Consider the following 24,674-nt stretch of genomic DNA (forward strand, 5'->3'; position numbering starts at 1 on the left):
TAAACTGCCTTGAGACTCCTACAGGAAGTCAAAAGTAGGGTACAAAACATCAGCTTCTCTTCATGGCCCCAAAATCTAGGCCCTGGCAATGCTCAGGGCCTAGGCCTAGGCCGGCCCCTCTACCCCCAGTCCCCAAGTTCTGGAGCTGCCCAAGGGCGTGGCCTGCCCGACCTTAACTTGGCTGCATGGCTAAAATCGAGGCCCTGGCAGTGAACGGGAACTAGGCTGAGACAGGCCCCTCTACCATCCACCACCCCAGTAAAATCAAACACACACACATAGGCACACACACACACACGCACGCACATACCTCCCCTCCCCCCCCCAAAAAAAAGACACCCAACCAACCCCAAGGATACTGGTTGACAATCCCTGGAGAAAGCAATATTGACCTCGGTGAGCTAAGGGTCTGATTCGGTATAAAACAGGTTCATGTGTCAAAGTTGTTGTTCAGGTCTTTTCCATGGTCCTTTAGCTAAAGTTGTTAGGGCCTTTTTCATTTAGAAAAAGGAGGACAGCTGTGATGGGAGCCATAACAGGACTGTTAAAATTGTGAATAGAGAGGGAGCCGTTGAAGTGGTAAGACATCGACTTCAAATAGCCTGATCAGCAGTATGACACACATCTAAGAATTATTATATTTTCTAGTTTGCAGACCATAAGCTAAAATTCCGGCCAGAACCCTTAACTTAGTCAGCAAAATAACCTTTATTTATCTCGTCTTATGTAAGAATAGAAGACTAGAAGGTCTAAATGGTATGTAATGTACAGATAAAAGATACTGTTTGAAGCATCAGTTGTGAAACCCACGTATATCAATAAAACTTAAGAAATATACGATATCTGACAACAGTGAGAATAAATTGTGAAAGTGTGGCCTGAGGAGGGCACGGTTTGGGAAGGGGGGGGGGCTGGGTGTCATGCTGTAGACCACTTTCCAAAAAGACGTTTTCTCCAGGTGAACTGGTCCTGCATAGGACAGAGGATTGGACTCGATGACCCAGGAGATCCCTTCCAACTTTATGATGCTATGATCTATGTCACTTTAAGATCAGTTGTAATTCCAGGAGATCTCTAGCCTTCACCGGGAGATTGGCAGAAGAACTTAGTCTCAAGCTGTCGATGGCTAACAACTATTTATTCCAATAAAGGACAATGTTTCCCATAAAAATGTTTCAAACCAAAATCAAAATGGACTCCTAAGTATTATCCCGTTACCGATGCCTTCATCAGAAAAACTCTACATGGAAAATCAGATAACATGTAAGCATATATCTCCGTGCAAAGTTTAAGTTAAATTTAATACAGAAATATAAATTTATTTATTTGTATTTTATTTATTAGGTATTCATACCGCCCTCCTGTACAGCTCAGGGCAGTTCACATAAAAGAATACAGGGGTGATACATAGAACATTCTAAACAAATAATTCAGGTCATACATAACATATCAACAATCTAACAGTGGCTTCAAATAAAACATAACTTGGACAAGCCCCCAGGGAGGTCATGGAGGGAGTGTCTGAGGGGGGGCCAGCAGATGTCTTTGTTGTTGTTGTTGTTATGTGCGAAGTCGTGTCCGACCCATCGCGACCCCATGGACAATGATCCTCCAGGCCTTCCTGTCCTCTACCATTCCCTGGAGTCCATTCAAGTCTGCACCTACTGCTTCAGTGACTCCATCCAGCCACCTCATTCTCTGTCGTCCCCTTCTTCTTTTGCCCTCGATCGCTCCCAGCATTAGGCTCTTCTCCAGGGAGTCCTTCCTTCTCATGAGGTGGCCAAAGTATTTGAGTTTCATCTTCAGGATCTGGCCTTCTAAAGAGCAGTCAGGGTTGATCTCCTCTAGGACTGACCGGTTTGTTCGCCTTGCAGTCCAAGGGACTCGCAAGAGTCTTCTCCAGCACCAGAGTTCAAAAGCCTCAATTCTTTGACGCTCGGCCTTCCTTATGGTCCAACTTTCGCAGCCATACATTGCAACTGGGAATACCATAGCCTTGACTAAACGCACTTTTGTTGGCAGGGTGATGTCTCTGCTTTTTAGGATGCTGTCTAGATTTGCCATAGCTTTCCTCCCCAGGAACAAGCGTCTTTTAATTTCTTTGCTGCAGTCCCCATCTGCAGTGATCTTGGAGCCCAGGAAAATAAAATCTGTCACTATCTCCATTTCTTCCCCATCTATTTGCCAGGAATTGAGAGGGCCGGATGCCATGATCTTTGTTTTCTTGATGTTGAGTTTCAAGCCAACTTTTGCACTCTCCTCCTTCACCCGTATCAACAGGCTCTTTAGTTCCTCTTCACTTTCTGCCATTAGAGTGGTATCATCTGCATATCTGAGGTTGTTGATATTTCTTCCTGCAATCTTGATCCCAATTTGTGACTCCTCTAATCCCGCATTTCTCATGATGTGCTCTGCATACAAGTTAAATAGGCAAGGCGACAGTATACAGCCTTGCCGAACTCCTTTCTCAATTTTGAACCAGTCAGTGATTCCATGTTCAGTTCTCACTGTTGCTTCTTGACCTGCATATAAATTTCTCAAGAGACAAATAAGATGCTCTGGTATTCCCATCTCTTTAAGAACTTGCCACAATTTGTTGTGCTCCACACAATCAAAGGCTTTAGCATAGTCAATGAAGCAGAAGTAGACGTTCTTCTGGTACTCCCTAGCTTTCTCCATGATCCAGCGTATGTTGGCAATTTGATCTCTAGTTCCTCTGCCTCTTCGAAATCCTGCCTGTACTTCTGGAAGTTCTCGGTCCACATATTGCTGGAGCCTAGCTTGTAGGATTTTGAGCATAACTTTGCTAGCATGAGAAATTAGTGCAATGGTGCGGTAGTTTGAACATTCTTTGGCATTGCCCTTCTTTGGGATTGGAATGTAAACTGACCTTTTCCAATCCTGTGGCCATTGTTGAGTTTTCCAAATTTGCTGGCATATTGAGTGTAGCACTTTTACTGCATCGTCTTTTAAGATTTTGAATAGTTCAACTGGAATGCTGTCACCACCACTAGCTTTATTGTTGCTCAGACTTCCTAAGGCCCATTTGACTTCACATTCCAGGATGTCTGGCTCCAGGTCAGTATCTACCCCACTGTGGTCATCAGGGATGTTAAGCTCGCTCTTGTATAGTTGTTCTGTATAATTTTGCCACCTTTGTTTAATCTCTTCTGCTTCTGTGAGGTCCCTACCATTTTGGTCCCTTATCATACCCAACTTTGCATGAAACGTTCTCTTCATATTTCCAATTTTCTTGAAAAGATCTCTGGTCCTCCCCATTCTATTGTTTTCTTCTATTTGTTTACACTGTTCATTTAAGAAGGCATTCTTATCTCTTCTAGCTTTTCTCTGGAATTCTGCATTCAATTGGGTGTATCTTTCTCTTTCTCCCTTGCCTTTCACTTCCCTTCTCTCCTTAGCTATTTGTAAAGCTTCCTCAGACAGCCATTTTGATTTCTTGCATTTCTTTTTCTTTGGGATGGTTTTAGTTGCTACCTCTTGTACAATGTCGCGAACCTCCGTCCATAGTTCTTCAGGCACTCTGTCTATCAGATCTAATTCCTTAAATCTATTTGTCACCTCTACTGTGTATTCGTCGGGGATATGATTTAGTTCATACCTGAGTGGCCTAGTGCTTTTCCCTACTTTCTTCAATTTAAGCCTAAATTTTGCAACAAGAAGCTCATGATCTGAACCACAATCAGCTCCTGGTCTTGTTTTTATTGACTGGATAGAACTTTTCCATCTTTGGCTGCAGAGCACATAGTCAATCTGATTTCTGTGTTGACCGTCTGGTGATGTCCATGTGTAGAGTCGTCTCTTGGGTTGTTGGAAAAGAGTGTTTGCTATGACCATTGTATTCTCTTGACAAAATTCTACCAGCCTGTGCCCTGCTTCATTTTGTACTCCAAGGCCAAACTTGCCTGTTATCCCGGTTATCTTTTGGCTTCCTACTTTAGCATTCCAATCCCCCATGATGATAAGCACATCATTTTTTGGCGTTGCTTCTAGAAGGTGTTGTAGGGCTTCATAGAATTGATCAACTTCATCCTCTTCAGCAGCAGTGGTTGGGGCATAGACCTGGATCACTGTGATGTTGAATGGTTTGCCTTGGATTCGAACTGAGATCATTCTGTCATTTTGGGGATTGTATCCCAAGACTGCTTTTCCTACTCTCTTATTGATTATGAAGGCTACTCCATTTCTTCTGCGAGATTCTTGTCCACAGTAGTATACCTGATGGTCATCTGAATTAAATTCACCCATTCCTGTCCATTTTAGTTCACTGATTCCTAAAATGTCGATGTTCAGTCTTCTCATTTCTTGTTTGACCACGTCCAGCTTACCTTGATTCATGGATCTGACGTTCCAGGTTCCTATGGAATAAAAATCTTTACAGCATCGGACTGTCTTTTCGCCACCAGTTACTTCCACAACTGAGCGTCCTTTCGGCTTTGGCCCAGTCGCTTCATTCATTCTGGCGCTACTCGTACTAGCCGTCTGCTCATCCCCAGTAGCATATTGGACACCTTCCGACCTGAGGGGCTCATCTTCCGGCGTCATATCGTTATACCTATTGGAACTGTCCATAGAGTTTTCATGGCAAAGATACTGGAGTGGTTTGCCATTTCCTTCTCCAGTGGATCACCTTTTGTCAGAGCTCTCAGCTATGACCTGTCCGTCTTGGGTGGCCCTGCACGGTATAGCTCATAGCTTCACTGAACTACGCAAGCCCCCTTGCCACAACAAGGCAGCGATCCTTGAAGGGGGAGCAGATGTCTTAATATTGTTTATAAATGAATAGAATAGAAATGTAGTAATAGAAATGTTTCAGAATGATACTGACCTTAAAAATAAAGTTGTGTATATAATAATAATATAAGGTAAATTTATCCCCTGTGCAAGCACCGGGTCATGTCTGACCCTTGGGGTGATGCCCTCCAGCGTTTTCATGGCAGACTCAATACGGGGTGGTTTGCCAGTGCCTTCCCTGGTCATTACTGTTTACTCCCCAGCAAGCTGGGGACTCATTTTACTGACCTCGGAAGGATGGAAGGCTGAGTCAACCTTGAGCCGGCTGCTGGGATTGAACTCCCAGCCTCGTGGGCAGAGCTTTCAGACAACATTTCTGCTGCCTTACCACTCTGCACCACAAGAGGCTCTAATTATAATATACAAAAATATAAATCTCAATTATATAAATAAATTGTACGTACTTGATCCTTATAGTAATGTATTCTGTGCAGATTATTTCCTCTCCATATAGTTTTCCACTTATCCAAATTAATAACACAATCATTATTAATATAATATTTTAGGATGTATTTTAATTTTAGATATAAAATAACAAAATCAATGATTTGGACTATCATTGATGAAGGCATCAAAAACAGGATACCATCTTGGAGTCCATTTTGATTTTAGTAACATTGCCCTTTATTGGAATAAACTGTTGTTTGCTATCGCCTGCTCTGGACTCATTTGTTCTGCTTTCCTCACGGCTGATGGGTCTTCATCTGTTGAATTTCCACCTGGAGGTTGGCAACCCTATGCTGAGTTGATAAGGGAACTGAAGTGATTTCTATGCTGGGATTTGGATCTGTTGAGTTCATGGTTCCCACAGTGGCGGACTGTGTGATTAATATGGTAATAAAGGTAAAGGTATCCCCTGTGCAATCACCGGGTCATGTCTGACCCTTGGGGTGACGCCCTCCAGCGTTTTCATGGCAGACTCAGTACGGGGTGGTTTGCCAGTGCCTTCCCCAGTCATTACCGTTTACCCCCCAGCAAGCTGGGTACTCATTTTACCGACCTCGGAAGGATGGAAGGCTGAGTCAACCTTGAGCCGGCTGCTGGGATTGAACCCCCATCCTCATGGGCAGAGCTTTCAGACAACATTTCTGCTGCCTTACCACTCTGCTAGATGCAAACAAAAATCCATGAAGAATCACCATGAATAGACATTTTTTTTAAAGTCTTCCACCAGTCAGTTGATATAACACTTCTTACCGTTTTAACTTTTCATTATGCGTTGAGCTCCTTCCAAATGCTTCGCAGGGCAGACAAAGGGCTCTGCAGAGGTGCCAAGCAAGCCCTCCTGCCCATCGTTTCCCAGTTCCTAAGAGATCTGATTAATCCAGTTAAAAAAAAGAACAGGCTCGTTACTAATATGTAAATAAATGGTTTTATAAACTAGGGGGTGTAAACCTTCTCTATGTGTTTTCGAGAGTCATTAACACCTGGGAATTACGCGCCTGCTGGGGGGTGCGGGTCACCATTCATCAAATTAATCATGTTTCTGTCAATTCTTTTAATAGACTGTGGTTGGATATACTTTGAGCGCCATGAATGGGCTTCCGGCTGTGAGGATTGCATTAAAGTTAATGGACGCTGCACAGCTAGCTCATCCGCGCTTTCCCTGCAAATTTACCTCTCTGCTGGTTACCGTTGTTTGGTGAAACAGTTGGAGGTACTCAAAAAGTGCTGCTGCCTCCTACCCCCCCTTTCCCCAGTCCACTTTCCAGTCTTAGAAGGCTGCTAACGCTTTTGGGGTTCTGTTGGCCCGGCATTTAATTTCCTTAAATTGCAGCAAGCAATTACTAAAATCAAATTCGTTTAATCCACTTGGAATATCCAATACGCTATGATAGGTCTGAGGGCGTTCAGGAGTTGCCTGGCCACATCACCCCCTCCTTCTAGGTCGGCCACTGGATGATTGACTTGTGTCCTCTTTCACTGTATATCTGAGGTCAGAACGTTGCATTGCACGTTGAACTATTGGGATTCATCAGTCTTGAAGGGTTGGATCCTTCAACAAGCTTCTTTGTAAGCCAACTAGTAGAGTAGTAATCAGGGACAAGGGGATCTTGAAGCACATGAGGCAGCCTTATACTGAACCAAGACCCTTTGGTTGGGAACACAGTATATGAACATCAGAAAAACTTTACTGGATTGGACCACTAGTCCATCTAGTCCAGCATCCTGTCTCGCACAGTGGCCAACCAGTTCATCTGGACAGCCAACAAGACCCTTGGTTCAGGAAAGGGCGGTATTGTCTGCTAAGGCTGGCAGCAGCAATTCAAGGTCTCAGGCCACAGGTCTTTCACATCATCAGCTGCCAGCCAGATCTTCTAACGAGATGCTAGGGATTGAACCTGGGACCTTCTACATGCCAAGCAGGTGGACTACCATAGAGTTTCCAAAGATTCCTAGAGCTGTCTTTTCTGTTTTGATTTTTTTTGTATGTGTATGTGTTTTGATTCTCCCTATAAGGCCTGGGGGCGGGGGCTTTCTTGCTCGCTCTGAGGGCTTGGCAGCCCTACACGTCAGCCAGAATTTTTCTGCTGAGCCTCCTTTTCAAACTAATAAAAGAATATACGTTAAAGCAGTCCGGTCTTTTTTCCTGGTGAGTCTAGGTAAGCGTAGGTCGCCCTTTATAGCAATATCAGTTGCAAAGGATGGAGGTTGCCCTTTCCTACTTTACTAAACAGCATGTCATAAATAAATTAGAAATGAACTGGATCACTACTTGCTTTGCAAAAAAAAAAAAAAGAGCAGCACAAACTTGAAATTATTATTTTACCCCCACAACAGAAGCCCGTCTTAAGCAGTGTCAGCTTTCTGGTGCTGCTGATTCCAACTCAGCATTTCGTTAATTAGACCAGCTGGAAATGCGTGTGCTTGGAATGACTCAGTTTTTCTCCCCTCTAATTTCTTGTATTCCCTATTGATTATTGAGTGAGAGAGACTGTAGATCAGAACCAAGAAAGTACAAAATGAGAGTTTGAACAAGTTCCCCAGTTTTTTAGGAATGTGTGATGTAACAGCAAGGATACGTCTGTTGAGATGAGGTCCACCTGGCCTCAATTGGGTCTGCATGAGGTCCACCTGGCCTCAATTGGGTCTGCATGAGGTCCACCTGGCCCTGGCCCCTGCCTGGTGGAATGAGCTTACAAGAGCTACGGGCCCAGTCCAGTTCTGCATGGCCTGTAAGACGGAACTTTTTCGCCTTGAGGACAGGTTTTTGGATGAGGACAGGCGGAGAGGGGACAATGTTGGGCTCTTGTCTTGCCTTTAAAATCCTATGGAGTTGCTGTAAGTCAGCTGTAACTTGTCATTTTCTTCTACTGCCACCCTGTCATGGAATGACCCTTCACTTACATCAATAAGGAGTGCATGGATGCAAGATAAACATTGGCAAGAGAATATCATAGTTAATATCGAATCTTGGATAACCTTCTTCTGCCTTTCCTGGAATCCCTGTTGCATTTAGAAGAAGGAGTTGGTTTTATACCCCACTTTTCACTACCCGAAGGGAGTCTCAAAGCAGTGTAGAGTCACCTTCCCTTCCTCTCCCCACAACAGACATCCTGTGAGGTACAGGAGCTAAGAAAGCTCTAAGAACTGTGACTAGTCCAAAGACAGCCAGGCGGATTGCACGTGGAGGAGAAATTGGTGATCAAACCCATCTCGCTAGATTAGAAGCCTGTTTTAAGCAGTGTCTTGACCACTCCACCAAGCCGGTTTAAATTAGGCAAGTCAAAACAGTATTATTAGAACAAACATAATGGTTAGGCAGAGGTAACTTACTTTAAGCAGTAGACATTATTAACTTTGATATTTAGCATTGGTGTTTAAACAGTTATTGTGCATGTGCGTGCATCTATCTATATCTATATTTAGCACATATAATTTCTAATTCTGTTCAGTTTTGACAACATCATTCAGCAATCTGTGGTGCGTCCTTTTACCATTGCAATGCACAATTCTAACGTTTTCAAGCAAAATATAATTACATCTTAAGTATGAACTAAAATAGGTTTTCTTGTTTGTTTCTTGTAACAGTAGAAATAGATAAGATTATCGGTACCAGTATTTGACTGGTTCCCTTTATTAATGAGTAGCTAGCAGAAGCATAATTGTAAATGGATCTCCTTATTTGTACCCAAATTGCCTAGATAAAGATGTGATTACACGAGGCAGAAATCGTATAGTAAAACGAGAGAGAGAGTGAATTGACTGATCAAGAAATCTGTGTATTGTTTATGGAATTACTTTAATTGACTGATCAAGAAATCTGTATTCTGTTTACAGCATGACTTTAATTTCTTAGAACAGGCCTGCATAAATCGTGACCTTCTTAGCTGAACCCAGCCTTGTAGACATTCAAAAAGCAGCTTGTTCAAGCTCCATTGCATGCCCAGTGCGGTAGATAAGTAGCATTTGCTTTGACAGGTTACAAATTCTTCAGGCCTCTTGAACAGCCAGCGTGTAAATCTGCCTAACTAGTTTGGAAACCAACTGCATTTTTGTAGTAGAAAGAAATGGACTAATATGTATATATTCTTTCTCTTATTTTCCTAGACCGTGGAAGCCATTTTGAATTTCAAATATTCTGGGGGTCCTGGACACGTTGATGGATATTACAGGAATTTGTCTCTCGGCCTTCATGTGGAAGTGGAGCCATCTGTCTTTTTTACACGCGTGAATACCTTGCCTGCAACAAGGTATGTTCTTGCCACAAATGGAATGAGATCATAGTGGGCTGGATCCAGAAACACTGAGTGGAAGTAACCATAGCAATAATACTAATAACTAAAAATTGTAACAGTGCAAACAATGCAACAATGCAGAGTGATAACAGGTCCAGGGCACATTGATGGAGTTCTGGGGCGGAGGGTGCAGGGGCCCTTGAGAAGTTCTTGGTTATGCCTGGTCTCAACCTTACTTTTGTTGCTGTCAGGCCAGTGTTGAAACTCAGACCTCTCTAGGAATCACCAGTAAGATCTATTGTTTTACCATAGCGTTTCTATTTATCCTAGAGAGGCACAATGTCAGTTCCATCACCAGCAGCCATTCCCCGTGCTCCCCCTGATCTCCCGCTGGTTGTCAGGTTGCCTTGCCTGCCAACCCTAGACCTAGCGGATGTAAAGTAATAAGCCATCAATGGTGGCTAACATGCTACCTTTTGGAAGTACCCTCTCATTTCCTTGAGAATGTGCTTTATTGGCAGCTAACAATTCCATGAAGTCCAATTTAGTAATGTAGTTTCCCTAATAGGCAGTATTGGGATTGAAACCCTACTTCTTAGCAAAGTGCATAATTGGAAGATGAACCGTGTTGCCTTTCCGTGATCCATATAGGCCACTGGTGTGGGAGGGGGGCAGCCCTTGTGGAACTGAGTTCCAGCTTGTGTCTCAATTAGTGGGGCCTTGGTGGGAGCATCAAAACAAACCCTGGCTCTGGACACATGCGGAGAAGAATTGCTCCCTTGGATCTCGGCCATACGTGCATACAATCACGTTGCGGTTGTGAGCTTTGTTGGTGGCCAAGAATCATCTCAGAGGACTTTGTTGAATAAGCTCCAGAAATTATTGGGAGAAATAAATCACAAGGCAGAGAGAATACCAGATTTGTTATTCCATCTCCTTTTGTAAATGTCTTTTTGCTGTGCAATCATTATGGCAGATTTATTTTCAGATGTTCTTTTTTCTTTTATTGTGTCCGTTATGTTTTTTTTATTGTATCAACAGCATTCTTGCATAGCACTTGTAGTTCATTCTATTGATCTCCTATCACCAAGGCCTGCTTTGTCTCATTAATATACCACTCTCAAGTGATAAACTGTTCAGGTTTGCTGTTGTCCTTCCCTACATGCCTATGAATAAGTATAATTTAAAGAAGAACTTATTTCTTGGTTATTAATCTGCTCCCTGAAGCTCTGAAGGTTTAAATGCTGTGAACTGGGAATCAAAAAGTTCACCGTTGCACTTTCTTGTTCAGTCTTACTGGAAATAATTTTGCTGGGACATTGACACACATTTAGATGTTTTCAATAAAATCAGAGTCCAGTAGCACCTTTAAGACCACGCCTTGAATAAATCTTTGTTGGTCTTAAAGGTGCTACTGGACTCTGATTATATTGTGCTGCTTCAGACCAACACGGCTGCTTGTTTGAATAGATGCTTTCAGTTTTTAGTTTCCAACATACTCATAAAGTTATATATTTTAAGAGATAGAAGTTGTAGAGTGAGCAGTTGGATAACTGCACTGCCAGGCTTGTCCAGCAACTTTGCCAAAACTTACTAATCTACTGTGCTCTGTGTACATATATATGCCTCTGTCATATAGTCTTAATTTTGTTGGCACATGGTCGGCTTAATCTTTCCAGCTCTATTTTTCTAGGCATGTGTTGAGCCTCAGCTAAAGTCCAAATCCATTAACAATTTGATTTTTTAAAAAAAAATGCATTTTAAACGCCATTGTTCCTAGCTAGCAATATTTTAGGTCCCTAGCAGTTTTAGTCCTTGGTTGTTGTAAGCTTCCGTGTCTACTTCCTAACATCTAGTTCTTTTCTGACCTGAAATCTAGAGTCAAATTCTTGGGTCGCCTACAGTGCAGTCTATGCAGTTTTATTCCATTCTCAGTTGGGGAATGCTGTTTGCTGTAGTGCCCTACCTGCAGATCTTGCCCTGGACCCGGAAACAGGAGAAGGCCCCGCGTCCTGTCTGCTGCGTTGGTGTGTTGGTGCAGCCAGCATGCCTTCCAGTCCCAGACTGAGTGACTAGTTGTCTTCTACAGTGCCTCACCCCACACTGCCATGGGCATGCTGTCTTGGCACCCCTCCAATTCCGGGACAGACGGTGCCCTAGGGGATTGCTTTGATATGCCATGTGGATAGGCTGGCACCTAGTTAAAGGTGGCTTTTATGCTTACATTATGCATTTGTAAGGTCTTGTCTAGAAAGCGTATTACTTGCATGGAATGTTTCATGGTCAGGTCGATGGTGGGGCAGAAGTCACCAAAGGCCTGGCGAAATGGCTCCTGTGCTGCTTTCCCATGAGTCCAAATTATGAAAATGGCATTGCTAAATCTCACGTACAAAAGGTGTGTTAATGGGGGGTAGCTGAGGAAGCACTGTTCCAGGTCAGCTGTGAAAATGTCGGCATATTGTGCTGCCCAAAATCTTGTTCATCTCTAAGGTACCATTGGACTTCCATCTAGCTCCCCCCCCCTGTTTGTTTTTGGTGGAAGCAGCAGTTTTTGTTATATTCTGTCTTGTCTTGGTTCCCCTTGAGAGCTCCAAAATTCATGAATGTTGCATGAAAGTCCAGCAACTTAACCAGTGGCTCTTGGGGGAAGGAACAGAGGAAGGTTCAAGCAATAGCAAAATGCAGTCTAGCAGATTCTACTCTGTGTGTGTGTGTGTGTGTGTTTGTAAGAGAGAGAGAGCTACTTTCACGGTTCACATATCTCAAGGAGGGCATCTTTTGTGCATCGAGAGAAAATCTGGTAGAGTTCAGCCTGCTGCTTCTAAATGCCAAAAAGCTCCCCCTCCCCCCATAAAACTCTTTTCAAGTATTAGCCTCTTATTTGGTTGAATGAACCTTTATACGTTTCTATTTTAGGGTTACTCATGAATAAAGGAACAGCATTTGCTTCTCTCGACGCTCTTCACACACTGATTTTAACCTCCCCCCTCCCCTTAACTCTCATGCTAAATGCTTTTTTTTGTACGTTCATGATGGAAGGCTTTTAATGAGTCAAGATATCATGAAGTTATGATAACAGAGTGATAGATTTTTATCCAGTAAGATTTGTGCTTTCTCGGAATGACTAAGCAGTTGAAGGTGTTGAGACCTGTGCAGGCTTTTGCTCGTTGATCTTGTAAGACCCAACGCTGAATCACGTTGGATCAGAAATGGGCGTCAAGACCACAGAGAAGACTGTGATGAAGCATTTATTGCCAATAGAATCTTAGAGTTTCCAGATGTGGGTTGGGAAATACTTGGAGATGTTGGGGGTGGAGTCAGGAGTGGGGTGGGACTGGACCTCAGTAGAATATAATGCTGTGGAGTCCAAAGTAGTCATTTCCTCCAGGGGAACTGTTCTCTTTAGTCTGAAGATGAGCTATAATTCCAGGGGATCCCCAGGTCCCACCAGCACCCCACCATGGCCTCAACCATATGCCTGGTGGAAGAGGGCCACCTTACAGGCCCTGCAGAACGCTAACAAATCCAATAGGATGTGTAGCTCTTCAGGGAGTTCATTCCATCGGGGCCAGGGCTGAAAATGCCCTGGCCCTGGCCCTGGTCGAGGCCAGGCGGATGTCCCATATAAGACAATGCATTGAAAGCAAACTGCAATAAAGCTTGTATCGGACGATAATCCTGCTTTCCTAGACACTATCTTTCTTAACTGTTCCATTATACCATAGCTCTAATCCTGTTGTTATTATTAATTTCCAGCCACTCCCAAATTGGCTCGTGGTGGGTTACATGTCATAAAATCCCCATTAAAGACCCCAGTAAAAAACAATCCTCAACATGGCGAAAACCCCCTCCCCATTCCACTATTAGAGGGGGAGAGGAAGTAAGATGGATACTCATACCTGGATACTCGTACCTGGAGGGGGGGGCATGGATCTACCTTGCCGACCCCAGCTTCAACCATAGACCTGGCGGAAGAGCTCCATTTTACAGGCCCTGCGGAACATTAAACCTGAACATTTTTTTTAGTCAGGCTCTACTGACTGACAGCGGTGCGGGAACCTTTCTGACCTCAGACTGGTCATTGTATGAGATGGAACTCAGGCTAGGCGATGTCTTGGTCTGGCTATTAATTTTCCTTCAGACCAAATTAAGGGTTGCCTAAGGCCCATTATGCACGGGGGGGGGGGGATAGCGCGCATTCGGGGTGGAATGGCGGCAACTAAAATCACCGATAACGCACGGTGCCGGCTGCAACCGGCCGCAGCTTCAGTGCATGCCGCCAAAAAAGCCGCGTTAGCGAAACGCGGAAGAAAGCACAGCTTCCGTGTGACCGGGGCGCAACCAGAAGCGGTGCTGGGATCGCCGCGTGCATAATTGGTTACTCTGGGTTTTGCCGCCGTTGGCGTCCCGTCCCGTGCATAAGCAGTTTGCTTCGCTTCTTCCCACTCCACATTTTCCATGAGACCCGAAATTGCCGTGCATAATGGGCCTGACAGATTTCAGTCTCCTTAACCAGTTTGGAAAAAAAACAACAAGAAGAAGCAGTCAAAGTGTCTCCTCCCACGTATATTCTCATAGTTGACTATGTGCAAAGACTTATTCGTGACCTAGTCAGCTTTCTAAAACAGACTTGCCAAGCCCCAAGATAAGACCAATAGATTTTTCAAAATTAAAATTGCCATTAAACGACTCCATCTTTCCATCTCTTCCAACAGTACCCGCCAATGCCATCTTCTACTCGACGTCTTCAATGCTACAGACCATGAGCTCACAATTAGCGCAAAGAATAATGAAGATTTAGTTTTGCGTGCTGCAGAATGCCAGCGGTAAGTGGAAACGCAAAGATGACATAATTATTGTTTATATTATTTAACGGTGGCACTGACTTACATTTTATACTCCAAAATCAGGTTTAAGGATGTTTTTTTCCTACATGCTCTTGATGCCTTTTCTGTTGTGCTTTGGGTTAAAGGGAAGATGAATTCAAAGAAGTATTCCATAGAACAAGGAAGTATGTGATGGCCAGAAGTGGTATTATTCTTTGTATTTCAGGTAGTTCCCAAACCATTGAAGTTACATTTCTCGAGAGCCATTTATAATTCAAATCTAATCCCATGTCTCAAGATGTCTGTGTTACCTCAGCATTTAAATTCTGTGCACAGAATGTCTGGCATTCAATAGTCTTGAACTATCTCATTAGCAAAAAGATTTATCAAGGTGATGATCTAAGGAGATGAGCCCTATCGTTTGTCTTTTGTGGTCGACCTCAAGTGAGCGATGAAACTGTTTCATGGATGCAAAGTTAACAGTTCCCAGACACGAGTTGGGAAGCTCATTATATTTTATTGTCCAATTCCACTTTATTTAGCCATATGTTGCAATTCAGCCATCTTGTGGCTTATACAAATAATGTCTTTCCATGTGCAAGTACAGCAGAAGAAATAATGAGCCTTCCCAAGCTGACCATGTGCTTCGCTGTCTGAATTGTCTGCTGTGACAGACAGCACTAAAACATTAAGGTCCCACATTTTTTCTACATGCAAAAAGTAAGTGAAGGGTTAAAATGCCTCACTATGACCATTTATGCACTGGAGGTTTCATGCTGTGCTGCAGGCTGGAGTTTCAGTCATGGCAGGTTGCCCCACCTCTTCCTGCACCCACATGGGGGAGCATTTGGCCTGGTGCACCTCATCCGCCCCCGATTTGTGCTCCTGCACAGGAGCTGGGGCAGTGAAGTTCCCAGTGCGTAAACGGTCTAAAAGAGAGCACTTGAAGCTGACTTCTGAGGAGCCTGAAGCAAGCTTTCTCTCACAGAGTCCAAGAAAATCCTCGCACCTGATTTGTTCCATTTAATTTGGCAGGAATCCTCCTCTCCTTAGAATTCTCCCCTCTGTTTTAGCCTGAAATGGGAGTATCTCCTTACTGCCCAAATTTCCACTGCCCAATATATGCCCCAGTTCTCCAGATACTGTGCAGATCTGTTTTCAGGTCTTTGACAAAAATTCTTATCCTCAGAGCAGATGTTCAGCTAAGGGAAAGGCAGATTGATTATATCATAATGTTCTTTCTCTCTCTTTCTGAACCAGAAACAGAATGAACTGCCCCCAGCACACAACTACTGTGTCAATTCTCTCTCAATTGTTTCTGGCCAATGAGAGTACTTGGAGCTGCCTGTTGCTCAAGCTGTCTTCTTTTAGTGGGGGATTTTAACCCTTCACTTACTTGTTGCTGTTACTTCAGCACTGTTTTAGTGCAGTTACACCTGTATTTATCTAAAGGAATATTTTGGGAGGTATAAAAATATACAGTGTTCAGATGGCATTAGGCTTAGTTTAAAAGTTACAGGCAGGATGGAGTGCATTTTCTAAATGTATAGGGAACGCAACAATCAACCAGCAGTAACTAAGGAAGGGTTGGGCTTCCTACATATATCGTTTGCTGCTGAGGCAGGGGAATAAAGGGGAATAAAGTGACAGGCCATGGGTCAGCTGTGTGCATAGCAACTTCATTTTGGTCAGTAGTCTCCCTGTTGCCCTCATATTCAAATGCCATCATAAAACTGGCGCAGGGAAGAGCCACATTTATCCGAGAAGCCAGTTACTGTGGGGCGTTTGTGTTCCGCGTGCTGTTCCCCAGACAAGGTTTCAATGTGGAGTGTTAATTCCTGCCATAATCCACGTTGTATAACCCGGCCTGTGGATGTCTGCAGATGTGCCTCATTTCATTTTCTAATGCGGCTAGTGAAAGAAGAACAACTGACGTGAGTGGGTGCCTGCTACACATCATTTAACCTCCTGAGGATTTACTGAAACCAATGCTTTCTCATCTCCTTCTTTGTTTATAAACTTGGGTCTCTGTCAAAAGGCTGTCCACATATAATATAGATTTTGTTAAATCCTGGGCAATAATGTTCTGATTATTATTATTTTTATTTTTTTTGCAAAATGATGAAAGGAAAATGGAATTAAATCCACTGCATTGGACGACTTCCTTTGCCAAGGAGAAATGCTATTACAGTTCAGTGCTTCGTTGCTGTTGAATTCATTTTTGGTCCTGACTTTTCCCCTCCCCGATCATTAATTAAGTTGGATAACACCTTATTACAGAAATGTTTTGTTCAGTGCTTTTAACCTAGAGGTCGAGTACTGAACGATACTTGGCGTAATTCGGCAAAACAAGCAGCCTGCTTTGTCAACAGCATGTGTTCTTTTGAAGAAGAAGTAGAAGAAGAGTTGGTTCTTATATGCTGCTTTTCCCTACCCGAAGGAGGCTCAAAGCGGCTTACAGTCTCCTTCCCATTCCTCTCCCCACAACAGACACTTTGTGGGGTGGGTGAGCCTGAGAGAGCCCTGATATTCCTGCTCGGTCAGAACAGTTTTATCAGCGCCATGGTGAGCCCAAAGTCATCCAGCGGGCTGCATGTGGGGGAGTGGGGAATCAAACCCGGCATGCCAGATTAGAAGTCCACACTCCTAACCACTACACCAAACTGACTCTTACTGCTTCTTCCCTCTGGGTTGGGAAGTTCCTGGAGGCTTGGAAGGTGGAACCTGGGGAGGGCTGGATTTGGAAAGGGAGGAGAGTACAGTGGCATAGGCCCTGCAAAGCAGCCATTTTCTCCAGGGGAACTGTCATCTTGAGTTATCGTAATTCCAGGAGAACTCCAGGCTTCGCATCAAGGCTGGATACCATATACATTTAACTTTTGTCTGAAATGGGGACTCAGTTTACAGAATACAATTCAAATGTACATGAGGAACCAAGGGAATAAGCAAGAATACAGTAGCTCTAGAAATGGTCCAGATCCAGCGGCTCACACACAGGCACGTGAGCTGCTTTATACTGAATCAAAGCCCCGCTCCATCAAAGTTAGCATTGTCTATGCCAGTGGTTCTCAACTTGGGGGTCGATCTACCCTTTCCCCAGGGGTTGCCAGGGCCGGCGCTGCTGCAAAGGGGGTTGCGGCCTTAGGAAGGTTGAGAACCTCTGATCACAGTCAGAGTAGTTCAGCAGTGGAATAGGCTGCCTAAGGAGGTGGTGAACTCCCCCTCACTGGCCGTCTTCAAGCAAAGGTTGGATACACACTTTTCTTGGATGCTTCAGGATGCTTTGGGCTGATCCTGCGTTGAGCAGGGGGTTGGACTAGATGGCCTGTGTGGCCCCTTCCAACTCTATGATTTTATGATCTATGCAGACTGGCAGCTGCTCTCCAATGTCTCGGGCAGAGTTCTCCCACATCATAGGATACCTCAGCCTTTTGGAGATTCCAGGGGTTGATCCGGAAACCATCTGATTGCCAAGCAGCCACCCTACCACTGAGCCACGGCCCCCTCCACCAAGGACTCAGGTTAAGGGCACATGTCTGGCCCCGCTGGTGGTACCTCCTGATGGCACCTGAGTTTTGGCCACTGTGTGACACAGAGTGTTGGACGGGATGGACCATTGGCCAGATCCAACATGGCTTCTCTTGTGTTCATGTTTTGGCCCTTTGGCTTGTACTACTACTAGAAGAAGAGATTTTTGGCCATGCCCACTCTGCAGAAATGGGTTTGCCATTGCCTGTCTCTGCTTGGCGGCCCTGGATTTCATGAACGCATGAAGCTGCCTTAAACTGAATCAAAACAAATATTGTCTTTGCCAATTTCCTTTGCCGTGTTCCATCCAGGGCTGACCCACCTTGCTTAGTTTCTTGGATCTGGTGAAACCGGGACCGTCTGGGCCAGGGGTAGTCAAACTGCAGCCCTCCAGATGTCCATGGACTTCAATTCCCATGAGCCCCTGCCAGCTCATGGGAATTGTAGTTCATGGACATCTGGAGGGCCGCAGTTTGACTACCCCTAGTCTGGGCCATCCAGGACAGGGCATGGTCCTACTTAGGGCCAGGTCATATTTTATAGGGCGCATATGCTTAGGTAGAACATAAAATTAATGAAGCAATAAAATTATAAAAAGAAGGAAATGCAATTGGAAGAGATGTTCCTTAAGGAGCAAGGAGAAGATTGATGCCGGTTCCATGAGATATTTTTTTTTGTTGCTGTTCCTTTGTTTTGTTATTCGGCTGCAAGCTAGTTTTTGTGTCATTTGTCAACTAGCTTTTGAAAGGGCGACTGATTTTTAAATGGAGAAACAAAGCAGGATTTCAAAATAAGGGTTTTCTTTTCAACTACTGATTAATTTCCGGGCACACACAACTTTTGAAATTGTCTGTTTTAAGTAATGCGTATTCCGATACGAGATGCTTTTAACAAAGTGGCAGCTGAAATGATAATTATTATTCTTTCCCATTAACACCCAAAGTGCTTTGAAATTGTACCTGAACGCTTGTTATGTAAAACTGAGTAGTCAAGAGCAATAACAAACACGTTCTACAGCTGTTCTGATTCATATATAAATATATATTGTTTTTCAGGCGTGTTCTCCTTGTTTGGTTGTTCCACACCGACCCACTCAATAGTTGTTTGATTTGGTGCTATATCTCCTTCTCCTCCTCCTTCTCCTTCTCTTCCTCTTCCTCTTCCTCTTCCTCCTCCTACTCCTCCCCCCCCCCTCCAACCTACATGGGCAGAGCTCCTGTACACTAACATCAATTTATTTTAATTTGTTTTAACTCGTGAATGTGTGTTATTAACATTTTGAAAGCTTTGTTGTGTTGGAGAAGCACTTATATGGCATTTTCCAAAGACTTTTCCCGTGGGTCTTCTTTCGGTCTCTCTGACTATAGTTGGGTCCAATGGCACCTTTAAGACCAAAGATGTATTCAGGTTGTGAGCTTTTGTGCGCATGCACAAATCCTCAGACCGACATGAAAGCTCACGCCTTGAACAAATCTTTGTTCGTCTTAAAGGGGCCATTGGACTCAAGCTTTGTTGTCCTACTTCAGACCTGCACGGCTACCCACTTGAATCTTATAGTTGGGTTATGGCTTGTTTCCTCCTGAATGCCTTGCATCAGCCAATTCAGAGGCCCTCTCTAGCCCTTTGTGGAGCAGATATTGTGCCATATCAGGATTGCAGGTCTGGGCACATGCCACGTCTCCAGCCTGCCTTGTTTTTATCACAAAGAATGTGATTTCAGGGCCCACAAGAGAAGGCCCGTCTCCCTCTTGCTGAAGAATATTATTCCTCCGATAGGCTCATATTTTGAACAGTTGAATGAAACCGGGACAGGAAGAGAAGTCTTCTTTTAATAGCGCTAATTGTTCTCTCCGCTTTACCTGTCTTGCGTCGCCTGAAATCTCAAGCTAATATCTGGTAATCCAGAATACCTTTGTGTCGTTTCTACACTCATGCCTCATCTCAGGGTTTTTTTAAAAAATAGCATCACACTCTTATTTCTCTCCCTTTTTTTGTTAAGCAGTAATGATCTCTCTCTCTCTCTCTGTTTTTAATACGCCAATATTTGCTCAGCTTTGCTCATTGTCTTCTAATGGAAACTACAGCTTTAATAGGTCCTGTAGAGGGAACCTTACAAAATTGCTCAGAATTATGTTTAGTCTTCTCGTCTTTTAAAAACCCTTCAACCATGCAGAGAAGGGTATGTTTTAAAGCGCTAATTTAAAAAGAGCTGGGAAAATGTACCTAAAGTCGTAGAAATCTGAAGTACGTTCTGTACTCGTTTCAGAAATGTTCCTGCTCGTGAGACTTTCTTACTTGATCACGTACTGAGATGTGTATATGTATTTGTACGTTCAGTATTTGATTTTGTGGAGGGGTCCCCAAAGTGGAACCCGGGGGTACCATTGTACCCATAGTCCCTTCTCCTGCTGTCCACCAATTGTTTTTTTGAAAGTGGGTGGGACCCGGTGGAGCTTTTACTTGTTTTATCTCATTCATTTTTTTATCTAATGGGAACACAGAATGACATCGTTCTCTTCTCCATTTTATCCTCTCAAGAACCCTGTAAGGTAGGCTATTTTGAGTGGTATGTGGCTGACCCAGGCCACCTAGGAAGCATCCGTGACATGTATCCAGAGCACTACATACTTCTACGTACTCATCAAGTAAAAAAAAGGGGGGGGGGAAACATGGCTTAGTTGATTTTAAATCATATTTTTTTCTGTACTTGACAAGAAACCTCAGCCTCGTCTGCTTTTGTAACTGGCATGAGCCATCTCCTTTAGTATTGAACCACATCCAAAAATGGCCTAATGAAGACTAAACATGCCCAGCGGTGGCCAAACCTTGGCTCTCCAGATGTCCACGGACTACAATGACCATGAGCCCCTGCTGGCAGGGGCTCATGGTCATTGTAGTCCGTGGACGTCTGTAGAGCCACAGTTCGGCCATCTCTGCTCTAGAAGGCATAGGACATTGAAGGAATTTGAGATTAAAGAGATATGGGCAGAGTGACTTGGGGAAATGTGACTCATATGGAGATTTTGCACGTATTTATTCCGACTCCAGTGAATGAATGTGCTTTTAGAGGGGGAAAAATTTGAGTCCAGTGGCAACTTTAAGACCAACAAAGTTTTATTCAAGGTATAAACTTTTGTGTGGAAACATACCTCTTCACTGGACTCAAACTTTATTCTGCTGCCTTAGACCAACTGGGAGTTATGAAATGAAAGGAGATAAAGGGAAATTTACCCACTCTCCGGCCCCAAATCTCCCCTTCCGGAATGTTATTGTAATGTAAGTCAGTGGTCCCCAACCTTTCTGAGGCTGGGGACCGGCAGGGCAGCGGGCCGCGCCCGTACATCGCGCATGCGCGCATGCGTCATGTGCGGCCGAAATCACGCATGCATGGCACTTTTGCGTGTGTGCGCATGCGCAAAAGTGCCGCACATGCGCAGTTGCAGCCACGCATGGCGCATTCGCGCATGCGCGGGCGTGGCCCTGATTTCCTCTCCCCGCCCTCCCCGCAGTAAGAAGCTTCCCGGGCCGCAAGCTTGCGGCCTGGGAAGTTTTTTACTGCGGGGGGGCGGGGAGAGGGAGCCGTAGCCCGGCGCAACGGCCTTCGCGGCCCGGCACCGGGCCGCGGCCCGCAGGTTGAGGACCACTGATGTAAGTGATTCGGAGCTAGAGTTGGCCAATTTCCCCACCCACCATAATTCCATGCTTTCTAGCTCATGCTCAGTCCTAACCAACCTGTGCTGGAGTCCCCCCCCCCCCTTCACACACACACATATAACCTTTTAATTTATGTAATCATATTTTTGCTTGTATCTTGGGAAAATGCAGACCTCTGGATGGTCCTTAATCATGACATAGGGTATCGGAGGAAACCATACTTGAGATGGTAACATGCAGGTTTCAGTGTAGAAGACCAAGTACCTTCTTGTTCTGATTGTTGGATAAACTCCAGAGCTTGGATTCACATCTTCCTGCATCATCAAACTTATTTTTAGATTCAAGCGGGTAGTCGTGTTGGTCTGAAGCAGCACAATAAAACAAAATCAAGAGTCCAATGGCACCTTTAAGACCAACAAAGATTTATTCAAGGTGGGAGCTTTCAAGTGTTTGCGCTCGAAAGCTCACGCCTTGAATAAAACTTATTTTTGATACTGCTTGCTTTGTAACTTAGCTCATTTGCCTACGGTCAGTGCCACGCATGGGGGAAAAGGTGTGCGGTATCTTTCTGCGAGTTCTGCAGAGATGTCATACTTCCTTCACTTTCTAAAACATTTCCTTGTTTAGTAAAAAAAAGAAAAGAAAAAAAAACCCTTCAAACTAGCAACTTGAAAGGGGTCCATCTGTTTGGCTGGATCCGAAGCCCGCATGAGAAGTTATTATTAGGAAATTTTGGAAGGGGTTTATTTTTACTTTTTTTCCCCCCCATGAGGAAAGAGAATCACTTCTCCTTTCATCATGGAGAAGCCTGGCAAAACAAGGGCTTTGATGAAGAAGCAATTGGAATTGTTAAAGCTTTTCTATCCCTTGGCAGGACCAGAAGCCAAAAGGGAGACTGCAACCAAGAAATCGGAAGGAGGTAGAGACCGGAGGGGGGGGGGGCAGTCAGGAAAGAGATAGAAAAGGGGTATCAGTGTGTCAATGGTAACCCGGATCAAGTTCATTCATGCCATTTAGATTCCCCATTATCCTATATGGTTGTGAAGTTGGATGTTCAGAAGACATTCAGAAGAAGTGTGCTGGCCCACAAAAAGTTGTATCTTGCATAAAACTTTGCTGGTCTTAAAGGTGCTCCTGGGCTCGAAGATTTCCAGGGTGTGAGCTTTCAAGAGTCTCCCTTTTTTCAATATCTGATGTTGAAGTAGGGGTGTGCGCTTCGGCTTGGTTCGGCCGCCTCGGCAACCCAAAGCAGCATGTAGGAGGCCAGTGTCGTGTGCCAAGTACAGAGGAGGGGGCGGCCTTTGCATCGCAGCCATAGACTTCTGTGGTGGTCTCCCATCCACGTAGTCATCAGGTTTGATGCAGATAACCAGGTCTGATGCCTACAAGATTGGGTCAGCCTTGGGCCAATCATGTCAGGGCTCAGAAATAATTAGTCTCCTTCAAAAAAAAAATCAGCCTTGGCCTTCCTTTTTCTCACGAGAGCTAAGATTTTATTGAGCTTGAAAAACTCTGGAGTGTTTTATTGAGCTCTGAAAGACTCCTGCTGGGAGACTGTTCTGCACATCCTCATCCTCACAAAGCACCTGAACTGGGAGGAATTACCTGGGCACACTGTTCTGTTTGTACTCTCATTCACGGTTAAGAAATCCCCTCTCTTTTGCCCTGTACGGCAGTGGTCCCCAACCTTTTTATCACTAGGGACCACTCAATGGGGACCACTCAACGCCTTTTACTGAGGCCCGGTGGGGGGGGTAGTTTACTCCTCTACTCTCAACCACTGCCCTAACACTCTCTGATCGCTATGGTAATGTTTAAACATCCCTTCAAAATAAGATACAGACACGCCACATCAATGAAGTGTGTTGTAAAGGGCTGGGGGGGGGGATGAAGTAAAGGGCCGGGGGGAGGAGAAGGCGTTCTTCGGGGCCCACCTCCAATTAGTCAAAGGACCACATGTGGTCCGCAGCCCACAGGTTGGGGATCGCTACTTTACGGCATCACTGTCACCTGGCCAATCCAAGAGGGCTTGTGTAATCTGTCACTGGTCATCCGAGGCCGAAGACGGCCTGGGCAGTTGTTTCCTCAAGGGAAACTATAATTCTGCTGCATGGTGGGCCCTGCTTGCCAGGTCATCTGCATTCCTTCTGAGTGACTTATTCTTCCTTCTGCATAACTAGAGTTTTTTTCTTTTTTCTTTTTCATTTGTCTCCAAATTGAAATGTATGTCAGCCAGCCGAGCAAGTGGCAGGATGGTATTAATTTATCACTTGTGGCAGCAGGAGCTACCCTTTGGCACCAATATGCCTATGCATTTTATTGGACGGTATTAGACGTTACCAAGGCAGAAGGTTGCATCTGATTACAGAAAATTGTGATAAACGCGGGCAGCAGAGAAGGGTTATGCCTCCTCGGAAAATAATGAACTCCCTTGAGCCAGATGGCCTCAAAGACGGATCAGGACAGGATATTGCATACTGACGCAGGGAGGTTCTTGAACGGTGCTGTGCATAGGGTGCAAACAGCTGGTGCGGACTGCATGTCACCCTGATGGGATCCCAAGCCGGGGCTCTGTTTAGATGTCTCCTCCCCACCCCCCGTGGGAAAATGTACATCTCTTTAATGAAGTAATTGCATCCCCCGACTGTTCTTCTTAGGCTGCCTGACTTAAATGCCCCAAGGAACAGTTCTGCATGCAGATAGGCTACTGTGTCGAGTGTCAGGTTGTCGGCTCCCCCCTTTTTGCAAAAAGATTTAGAAGTTTTATTCCACCTTTATTCCGCCTGCGCGAGAGCCCGTTTAAAACATCCGTGATTTAAAAAAATTGCATTTTGAAACCACTAAATTCAATCTCTCCAAACAGATATGAGTAAAACAATAAAAATGAGTTAAAATGCATACAAAATGTCTGCTTTTAAAAAGGCCAGGAAGGGGAAGAACAATGTAATATATATATATATGATGAAATCAGATTAAATCCACTAAAGTCAACCCCTTCAAAAAAACGTTATTAAAAGATCTTTTTAAGACATGAAAACAACAACAATGGCAAGGCGGGTTCGGAAGGCGAGACCGTTGAAGGAATGTCAAATGAAAGAAACAAAATGCTTACCTACTTGTCAGGCAAAGCAACTCCACTCCCTTCTTCCAAGGACTTATATGTAGTACGTCAAGC

The 24,674-nt window shown here is 44.4% G+C and overlaps 1 protein-coding gene across 3 annotated transcripts in view; it reads left to right on the forward strand.

Moving 5' to 3' along the window:
* Nucleotides 1-24,674, forward strand: part of TRAPPC9 (trafficking protein particle complex subunit 9) — a 350,271-nt gene that overhangs the window by 76,023 nt on the left and 249,574 nt on the right. For all 3 annotated transcript variants that reach the window (XM_077351413.1, XM_077351414.1, XM_077351412.1), the window contains exons 18-19: nt 9,364-9,506; nt 14,207-14,317. In XM_077351413.1, coding sequence (XP_077207528.1) covers nt 9,364-9,506; nt 14,207-14,317 — 254 coding nt within the window. The remainder of the gene's footprint in view (nt 1-9,363; nt 9,507-14,206; nt 14,318-24,674) is intronic.

The sequence above is a fragment of the Paroedura picta genome, chromosome 9 (genome assembly GCF_049243985.1).
Source record: "Paroedura picta isolate Pp20150507F chromosome 9, Ppicta_v3.0, whole genome shotgun sequence".
Classification (NCBI taxonomy): Eukaryota; Metazoa; Chordata; class Lepidosauria; order Squamata; family Gekkonidae; genus Paroedura; species Paroedura picta.